Consider the following 10660-nt stretch of genomic DNA (forward strand, 5'->3'; position numbering starts at 1 on the left):
TGTGAGTTGAAGATAAATACTTTTACTAAGAGTATTAGTATATTAGTAATTGACTGACACGGTCACTCCAGATCTCCTAACAGTACTATTTATAGGGTCAATTTTAGATCCATGCTATGCATTTTCAGCCATTCCTGAACCTTAGACCAGAAACAGGCTGACCAGAAACAGGCTACCTGAGGGCAATACCAAAATAAATGGTCTATTGATTCTGTATCCTCACAACAAAATCTGCAGAGCTTCGATGATTTTATGCCCAAAATATTAAACGTTTTGTTAGTGGCAAGAATTCTATATAATAACTTTAGCTGAAAAGCACGAAATCTTGAATCTTGCGTTGTTTTATATATCAACTCATACACCCTGTACCATGGAATCGGTGCATCAAAAATCTATTCCCAACTATTTTGCAATCTGTATGGCACAGTTGTCAACATCCTGGTCCTCAAATGAAACTGGTATACTTTCCTATTTATGCTATTTTTATTCCTCCGCCAGTTTTGACCCTTTATATTGGGTAGACAGACCAGTTCCCTACGTCTATTAAATTATTACTTTTTAAAATTCCACAAAAATGAACACCATCGAAATAAGGTCATCTTTCTTCTCATTTTTCTGATGTACGCGTCGAGACGTTGTGTTAAATCCCTGACGACGCTTTAGCTTTCGTATAGATTCAACAGAAAGACAATGTAGCCCATTGCAGCCATTACCGCGGTGTGTTTGACAGGTCATAACAAACATTTCCACGTTCGTAACGTAAACGGAAAAAACGACAGGCACAAGCAAGAGTATGAAAGAGTCGGAGGATCAAAATGAAAGCTATCAATCTAGCGGAATTTAATTGACGTGGATTTTGCATCCCTCAAACACAAGAAATAGATGCCTGAAAAATACAGATCCTCAGGTGGGCGGGGTATTCTCGTTCCTATTTAAAGGGTTAAATATTTGTATGTGCGGTGGATTCAATTGAACGCAGACATGAAGGCAATTTAATTCTCTCAAATGGAGATGGCGTACATGGTAAATCATTAAAAGTCAGCCGGTTGGTAAACCTAGCATGGACCTGCACTTTAAAGCCTCATGATGTACATATCAAGCTCACTCCAGAGGCGTATTTGCTCTACGGCTAGACTCACTTACTTAGTGTCTATCTAATGTGGTTCATTGTGTGATTTATTTGTATTGCATTATGTCATTTTGATTGAGAGAGGTGTTTTTTAAATTTTGTTTAGTTGACTGTTACATGGATTTAAAATTGAGTTGGTGAGTAATTTGTATGTAACACACACACAAGTGAAAGTGAAAGACACATCTGTTGCCTTTTGAAAAAATCGGATGAAGGTATCAAATCACTTGATTTCAGTGTAGATATATCATATAGTTTAAATACATTTACATTTTTTTTTTAAATTGGTTTCAGCATACAAGCCATCTTTTCCCCTTTTTAAAGAGGCCTTAGCCCACAATTAGATATTAATCAATTAACTCCTTTTGTAGGAAATTAAATAATATCTAATATAACATCCCATTCTACCTGGAAATCAATCTCTCTCTTGTTCCACCTCTGACCTGTCTCTGGATGTTCCATGAGGGGACAGGATGAGACTAGAGAGGGGATGATGCTGATGAGATTGGGATATGGTTGTGCTCCTGTGTTGTTTCTGTCTGTCAGATGAGTGATGGGTGCATGGGGATTGGGGGAAGGATGTCATTCATGGCTGGCTTATCCTCTTAATCCTGCAGCTCATCCCTCCGCCACCCAGCACAGCTATCTTTTCACAGAAGGGCGGGATGAGAGGGAGAGGATTGTGTCAGAAAGGACAGATGATGATCAAACAAGAGAAGGGGAATAAATTGGGGGGTGAAGGTAAAGGAGGAAATGGAGAGAGAGAGTAAACCTATTTAAAGCGGTTAGGGTTGATGAGTGTATTTATATGCATCATATGATGTAACAATACCCACTACTACTACTTAAATGGTGCCTATATGGTGACTTACAAAAGTGTATAGGTTAGGGCTTGGCGTATTGTAGTCGTGTCAAAAACTACAGATTTTAGTGTAATTGCGGGCTATTCTTTGGGTGATTTAATCAGTAGTTTTGAATAAAATAAACATTTTATGTGGCGTCGGAGCTCCAGTACCCTCAACTCCAATGTTATTCGTGGAGTTGAGCTTAGTCAGTTAGAGATTTTGCAGTCTCTTGTGACAGAGTAGCCCACTCAAGGTTTGGTCCTAGGAGATGTAGGGCTCTATTCAATCAGATCCGCTTTAGCAGACATCCGCTGTTGTTTTGGCATTGTCGGAAGTGGAAGTGCATTAGAGCGGTCAAATCCACAAGTGGCTCCTGGCATTATATCTAAAGCAGACGTTGCCATTGAGTGCATGGAGTTGCATTAAGATAATTCCAATGCAGCCTTGTTTACAAGTTCCAAAACTGGAATGTGAGATCTACACCTCGGTTAGGGTGATAGAAATCCTCATTATTTCGTTGAATGATTTTCAATTTGAGCGTCATTGTGTATATGTAGCCTACACTTTCTCGTTGGGGGTTTAACCAACAAGGAGAAGTTGTGTTCCCATTAATTTTCAACGAGGGCATGCAGAGAAATGTGCGGGGGATTGTGAGAAGGTGAGCCGCGAGAACCCTGCTAGCAGAGCAGTACAAAAATGCTCTACTTTATACAAATTTCAAGCAAAGTGAAGTGTTGGAGCAAAGGATTGTCAAGAGGAGGCATTGCCTCTGGTCAACACCCAGTGTAATGCGAGTGGGATGGGTGTGGATTCGTGACAATGATCAAAAGCAGCTGCTGACCGATTTGACAGCTCCAACAGTATCACCGGTTAACGCTTGATCTGATTGAATCTAAGCCTTGGTCAGAGATAAGGGGTTCTGTAACTCTTCAACAACAATTTGGAGTTCAATTACTATTTTTCCAGGTCTTAAATGTTTTGAGAAGATCTTTACCTCCATGGTGGTGCGGTTGCACTGGTGTGTGTTGGCAAACCAAGCGTCCCCCGTGTCACACTGGTTCACATCAAGGCCCTGTACGTTTACATCCACACGGATTACACCCCTGGCACAAGTGCGCACGCACACACACACACAAAGAGAAACATCCATTTCAGTAAAAGAGAATATCCTGGAAACTAACTGGACACAAACAAATAGCAAATAGCAACATAAACAACAGGACCTTTTATGGGAACAAATATATTATTATTATAATTGAATCATCCATATTCAACAATATCGCCTGAAGCTTGACATTTTCTCTCGATAAACTTCTTTGGCCTTTAAAAGTGACTTACTTTGAAATGTCAGATGGTTTCCAGCAATGGGTAATTCAATCATATCTGCTATTTCAAATGCTTATCAAAGTATCTCCAGTGTGGCTCTCTGGTTTCTACTACACTACTACTGCTGCTGCTGCTACTACTACTGCTTCTGCTGCTGCTACTACTGCTGCTGCTGCTACTACTGCTACTGCTGCTGCTACTACTACTACTGCTGCTGCTACTACTACTACTGCTGCTACTACTACTGCTACTGCTGCTACTACTGCTGCTACTACTGCTACTACTACTGCTGTTGCTACTACTACTACTACTGCTGCTGCTACTGCTACTACTGCTACTACACCTGCTACTGCTACTACTGGGGCCAGATATTTTGAGAGCCAGGCACTAAACGTGAATTATAGCCTACTGGGGGCAGGAGTAGTGGGTTGGGGCCATCATATGCCTTGATGATGGTACTTAACCTATCTACATCAATTATGTCATTAGTATGAGACACAGAGAGAGACATGGGTTTGTCCAAATGGCACCCTATTCCCTATGTCGTGTGCTACTTATGACCAGGGCCCTCGCCCAACTCGCCCTGGTCAAAAGTAGTGCACTATATAGGGAATAGGGTGACACTTTGTCAAAACCTTTATAAGCAATAGAGTGCCATTTTAGACGCAGCCAGGGCCCTGACTGACCTAAACTCAGGGCTGAGGTCGGGCTTCAGGCCGTAGAAGGAAGTGGATAGGGTGAGCAGCCAGCCCGGCAGGAAGCGGCCGTCCTCACACTCTAGGAATGGCCCATTGGCCCAGCGCACCCCGCTGCGATTGGTCACGTAGCTATCACCCCGCCCCCATTTGGGCGTGTCCAGGGTGCTGAGGTCATTGAGGAGGACTCTTTTAGATAGTGTCGAGGTGGGCTGGTTGGAGGTGGCGGGAAACTTGAAACTGCTGAACCAGGTGTCGTCGGGTGCGGGGGCCGGGAGGTGCAGACTTTCCCATTGGCTAGAGAGGTCCTGGAGGAGGATGTTCTGGTACCTGGGGGGGGCAGGGTTCCGGGAGGCGCGGAGCACAAGCTGGGGGGTGGTGGAGGCTGGGTCGGCATCAAAGGTGAGGAGGGCCTGCCGGATGAGGGGGTCGGCCTCCAGAAGGGCGCGCACCATGGCGTGGTACCATTCGATGTCCTCCCGCACACTGCTCTCCCGCAGGTCGCTGGCCTGGAAGATCATGTTGAGGAAGTTGGCCGTGTTGGCCAGGGCATCCATGGACGGTCGGAGGGAGCCATAGAACCCTCGCGGCAGGGGGCCATTCTGGCCCGTGAGACTGTATGCCCGGTCGCACTCCACTATCCCCAAGACGGAGTAGTCCCCGCTGTAGAGAAAGACCTCTGCCGGCGTCCAGTCCTCCTTTGGGGCTTCCGAGGGGATCGTGACCGACCCTGAGGGATCGGGGCTGTAGGGAGTGCCCGGCTCCCCTGTAGTGCTCACAACAGACGCCGTTGGGTCCTCTGACTCGGCTGTAGTCCCCAATTCAGAAACTATGCTAACCTGTGCTGAAAGGAGGGGTGTGAGCAGCAACAGGAGGAGCCAAACAGGGCCCATTCTCAAATCCACTCTAGTTGGGGGGGCCATATACTAATACTATTTTATAATCTCTAGTTTTGACCTTTTTCAAAATCCTCAAATAAATGTCACATTTTGGCCTAGGCTTGGATAGCCTCATAAGCCTCTTCTCTCATCTCTCTTTACGTCTCTTCTCCCCAGTTGTAGTCATACAAGCAGAGGTGGTCCAGCAGGTGTCTGCTGTAACGACAAGGGCGAGTCAATCATCTGTAGCACTGTCTCAGACACACAAGACACCGTGTTCATTTGTGCCCCATATTCCCACTCTCCTCACACACACACACACACACACACACACACACACACACACGGATAAAAATCATACTCTACCTCCGATGGGAATTGGGGGAATCCAACTGGTGTTCCTGGTTAATCCTGCATGTCGGTGGGAGGGAGAGGGAATTGTTGGGGAAATCCAGTGGCGTTCCCACTCAATCCCACTACCATTCCCAGCATGTCCGCAGTCAATCTGCCTGTCACTCCCATGTTTGTATTCCCGTTTCCCGGCGACGAGTCCCCTGTGAGAGCAGCAGCAGAGCAACGAGAGACAAAACCACCCGAGATTAGAGAGAGAGAGTTGCGCCACACTCCCAGCCCAAAGCATGCGCTAGCGTGTACGATAGGAGGAGGCAAAGAGGGAGGAAGGGAACAGCCCACAATTGAAGGTCTGAGGCAAGGTGAGAGGAGAGTGAGAAAGCAGGTATAGTAGCGTGTAGAAGGGGAAAGAAAAAGAGCAGCTTTCCTACGTCTCTCTTCTGCGCTCCTCCTTCTATCTGCCTGTTACATTTTTTCTCGCTCCACAGCTCCTCTGTAAATCATCTCTCGCGCTCACTGTCCACTCTCTTTCTCTCTCTCTCTCTCTCTCTCTCTCTCTCTGATTGACGGTGATTACCCCTGCTCCTCAACCTCTACCTCCCCTCTCTCTCTCTGCCCCTCCTTCTCTCTCTTTCTGTGATTCCCCCTCAGTATGCTGCTGGAGATGCTAATGTAACTGTTGTGCCCGTGGAGTGATGAGAGTGCACATCTGTTGGTGGCAGGGACGGCCGTGTATGTCTGTGTGTGTCTATGTGTGTTTTAGTGTGTGTGTTTTAGTGTGTGTGTGTGTGTCTGCAGCGCAAAAAGGAGAGAGGAGGATGCAGGATGAGGGTTAATCCGCCTGTATTTGGGGATCCATCAGAATCGTGCGCTCGATGGATTAACCCCTGGCATTCCAGCGGGGTCAGCCAGGAGAGTGGATGAGGGACCAGGCTGCTCTTTGATCATCATGGAATATGTACACAGTGACACACACTGTAAGGGAAGCCAGGGATTCTATAGATATGATGATGCTTTCAGCTGTATGATGTGTGTTGACAAATAGATTGCCCGTGTCTATTTAGTGAACAGGTGGAGATAGATTCATATTGAGTGTCGTTATGTTTGGCTATAAAATGGGAATCTCCCTTATCACACGATTCAGTATTCATCATCACTTAGAATGATGGAAGAAGGGAGGTTGGGAGAGAAGGAGAGAGAGAGGGGGAGTGTTTGTGTGTGTGAGAGGGAGTGAGTGTGATAGAGAGAGAGAGAGAGAGAGAGAGAGAGAGAGAGAGAGAGAGACAGAGACACCTCCCACCCCATCCCATATCGCAGTGATGGAGCAGGCTCTGGGTGATGCAGGCAAATCCTTGTTTTGGTGCCATGGCAACGGGGTTCTGAGAATTTTCATCCATTCCTGTGGGCCCCCTACCCCCACCCAGGACTGCAGAGCAGGGGAGGTGCTGCAGTGGTGTGGGAAAGACAATGAGGCTGCACAGATGTGTGCGTGCGTGTGCGTGTGTGCGTGTGTGTGTGTGTGTGCGTGTGCGTGTGTATGTCACAGTACATTGATTGCAGTTGTATGAATGTATGTGCAGACTTTATCAACGTATTTGTTGGTGTGGGTCCGTGCATATGGCATGTGTGTGTGCGTGTGCGTGTGCGTGTGTGTGTGTATAGAAATGTGTATAATCTGTGTGTTTCTGTGTGTATAATCTGTGTGTTTCTGTGTGTTCAAATGTGCCTGTGCTTTTACTGTATGTAGTTGGGAGTTTGTTCATAGTAATACAGAATTAAGCCTGCTTGTAAATGCTAAGATACCTAATGATCAGTGCATAGTCTGTGTTTATGTATACATCCATTTAAATCTCACATTCAGGACTTAATGGCAATGCAAATCTCACAATCAGAACACTGTTTAAAATGACCCTAGATAAGCAATCAATTTTATAGTTGAGCATATGTGCATTTTCAGCCCCTTGTGTTGCCAACCCTGTCCAACATTACCTGTCTGAGCAGCTTTTGAATTAAACATTATCTGTGATCATGATAATGCATTACTCTGCACCATCTCATTGACTTAAATGTATGTGTTTACATACTAGCTAGCACTCATCAAGAATGAAATGTCTTTTCCATCCATTCCACTATGGTCATTTGTATTCAATTGGACTTGTGGGTTTACCATCATTGGTGGCCTGTAGCACCACCTTCTGGTTGAGAGATGTAAATAAAAAATATATACAGTTAAAGTCGGAGGTTTACATACACCTTAGCCAAATACATTTAAACTCAGGTTTTCACAATTCCTGACATTTAATCCTAGTAAAAATTCCATGTCTTAGGTCAGTTAGGATCACCACTATATTTTAAGAATGTGAAATGACAGAATAATAGTTGAGAGAATGATTTATTTCAGCTTTTATTTCTTTCATCACATTCCCAGTGGGTCAGAAGTTTACATACACTCAATTAGTATTTGGTAGCATTGCCTTTAAATTGTTTAACTTGGGTCAAATGTTTCAGGTAGCCTTCCACAAGCTTCCCACAAAAAGTTGGTTGAATGTTGGCCCACTCCTGACAGAGCTGGTGTAACTGAGTCAGGTTTGTAGGCCTCCTTGCTTGCACACGCTTTTTAAGTTCTGCCCACACATTTTCTATAGGATTGAGGTCAGGGCTTTGTGACGGCCACTCCAATACCTTGACTTTGATGTCCTTAAGCCATTTTGCCACAACGTTGGAAGTATGCTTGGGGTTATTTTGTGAAGTGCACCAGTCCCTCCTGCAGCAAAGCACCCTCACAACATGATGCTGCCACCCCCGTGCTTCACGTTTGGGATGGCTTCTTCCTTGCTGAGTGGCCTTTCAGGTTGTGTTGATATTGGACACGTTTTACTGTGGATATAGATACTTTTGTACCTGTTTCCTCCAGCATCTTCACAGGGTCCTTTGATATTGTTCTGGGATTGATTTGCACTTTTCGCACCAAAGTACGTTCATCTCTAGGAGACAGAATGCATCTCCTTCCTGAGCGGTATGACGGCTGCGTGGTCCCATAGTGTTTATACTTGCGTACGATTGTTTGTACAGATGAACGTGGTACCTCCAGGCATTTGGAAATTGCTTCCAAGGATGAACCAGACTTGTGGAGGTCTACAATTATTTTTCTGACTTCTTGGCTGATTTCTTTTGATTTTCCCATGATGTCAAGCAAAGAGGCACTGAGTTTGAAGGTAGGCCTTGAAATAGATCCACAGGTGTTTAAAGGCACAATCAAATTAGTGTATTTAAACTTCTGACCCACTGGAATTGTGATACAGTGAATTATAAGTGAAATATTCTGTCTGTAAACAATTGTTGGAGAAATTACTTGTGTCATCCACAAAGTTGATGTCCTAACTGACTTGCCAAAACTATAGTTTGTTAACAAGAAATGTGTGGAGTGGTTGAAAAACGAGTTTTAATGACTCCAACCTAAGTGTATGTAAACTTCCGACTTCAATTGTATTTTTACAATGGATTGAATGAGTCATGATTTATGGGTGAAAACCTTTGTCATCCTTTGTCTGCAAGGTGGTGTGTTTTGTATATGAGAGGTGGAGGAAATTGATAGCATCCTGAAATCTGAAATAGGGTATCCAACAAGGGGAGATAGGCATTTCTGAAATGTAGGTTGTCAAGCTCAGGACCGTGCTGCTTGCTCTGATGGAAGGCTCTAGAATCACCCAATCATGTCTTATCACTTTAATTGGGGAACAATGAGTGCAGTCTAGGAGGCCACTCCTCTGGATCTAGCAGGCTAAAAGTGGAAGTCAAATGGTTATGATAGGAGAGGTCTAATTATAAATGCCCATGCATTGATGATTTATCTTTTGAAAATGAATTGGTGGAATTTATATTCTATCCTGTTCTATTCTATGACATTACATTTTATGAGTGACACATTGATTGCTGAATCACCATATTTATGTTTTTAAGTGCAGTCATAGAGTGTGAAGGCCTGTGTAAGAACTCTCGTCCAGGATGTTTTGACGATGTGTCACAGTCTGGAGTAGTATAGAGTCTGAATCTTTTATTTCTTATTTTTCTCCCCTAATTTCCTTAGTCACTTTAATAGCACAATGTTAGATTATTTCTTCCTGAGCCAAATTGAATTGAAATTGACACAGCTTTTAAGTTGGCGAAGACTGGGCGGTGAGATGCCAAGAACAGACTGAGCAGAACAGGTGCCCAGCACTGCCCACAGCCATTGGCACAAGTGGTCAGATTTTTATTCTGTGCACTGGAGAAAATAATGGACTAATTTGTTGAAGTCATGCAATAATTTGCCAAGACATGCAGTGAAATCAAAATAGGCCTTGCATACTAAATGTTTATTATTGCCTAAACTATTACGGATGTTATTACTATGCTGATTCTTGCAATGAATCAATCCATAGCCTATTACACAGCCATCAATCAATCAAATTCAGCAACAACAAATATAGTATTGAATTAATTTCCCCCAATCAATGTCAATAATAGGAACAATTTGAATGTTGTAATATTTAGGCTACTACACAAATTGCAAAGTAGCCTAGCATTCTGACATTTTTTATTATTTGTTTTATTTAGTGTGTATTTTTTTGTATTGCTAGATATTACTGCACTGTTGGAGCTAGAAAACACAAGCATTTTGCTGCACCTGCGATAACATCTGCAAATCTGTGTACACGACCAATAAACTTTCATTTGATTTCTCTCTCTCATCACTTCACACTACAGGGAGAGAGAAAGGCTATGTGCACACTGCCCACAAAATTATATGGAAACTGAGCTGCACTTCCTAACCTCCTGCACCATATTAGAGAGAGAAATCAAATGAAAGTTAATTGGTCGTGTACACAGATTTGCAGATGTTATCGCAGGTGCAGCGAAATGCTTGTGTTTTCTAGCTCCAACAGTGCAGTAATATCTAGCAATTAAAAAAATACACACAACATTAAACAAATAATTAATCATTTCAGAGTGCTAGGCTACTTTGCAATCAGTGACTTGCATTGTAGCCTAAATATTCCAATATGACCATATTAGAGACACTTATTTCCCTCAGATTACACAGATACACAAAGAATTTGAAATCAAACCTGATTTTGATAAACTCCCATGTCTACTGGGTGAAATAACACAGTGTGCCATCACAGCAGCAAGATTTGTGACCTGTTGCCACAAGAAAAGGTCAACTAGTGAAGAACAAACACCATTGTAAATACAACCCCTATTTATGCTTATTTGTTTACCCTTTTGTACTTTAACCCTTTGTACGTCGTTACAACACTATATATACATAATATGACATTTGTAATGACTTTATTATTTTGGAACTTTTGTGAGTGTAATGTTTACTGTCCATTTTTATTGTTTATTTCACTTTTGTGTATAATCTACCTTACTTGCTTTGGCAATGTTAACATA

At 43.3% G+C, this 10660-nt stretch overlaps 1 protein-coding gene across 3 annotated transcripts in view; it reads right to left on the reverse strand.

The window, feature by feature from the left end:
* Positions 1-5969, reverse strand: part of LOC112266080 (probable G-protein coupled receptor 179) — a 21549-nt gene extending 15580 nt beyond the window's left edge. The window contains exons 1-4 of one of the 3 annotated variants that reach the window (XM_042302916.1): positions 5656-5969; positions 5240-5427; positions 3987-5089; positions 2969-3077 (exon numbers count right to left, since the gene is read on the reverse strand). In XM_042302916.1, the coding sequence (XP_042158850.1) occupies positions 2969-3077; positions 3987-4918 (1041 nt within the window). In that variant the 5' untranslated portion in view covers positions 4919-5089; positions 5240-5427; positions 5656-5969. Of the gene's footprint in view, positions 1-2968; positions 3078-3986; positions 5090-5239 lie in introns of all 3 variants that reach the window. The other 2 variants (XM_042302921.1, XM_042302914.1) reach the window with 2 other exon arrangements.
* Positions 5970-10660: the final 4691 nt, after the last annotated feature.

The sequence above is a fragment of the Oncorhynchus tshawytscha genome, linkage group LG02, assembly GCF_018296145.1.
Source record: "Oncorhynchus tshawytscha isolate Ot180627B linkage group LG02, Otsh_v2.0, whole genome shotgun sequence".
NCBI classification, from domain to species: domain Eukaryota; kingdom Metazoa; phylum Chordata; class Actinopteri; order Salmoniformes; family Salmonidae; genus Oncorhynchus; species Oncorhynchus tshawytscha.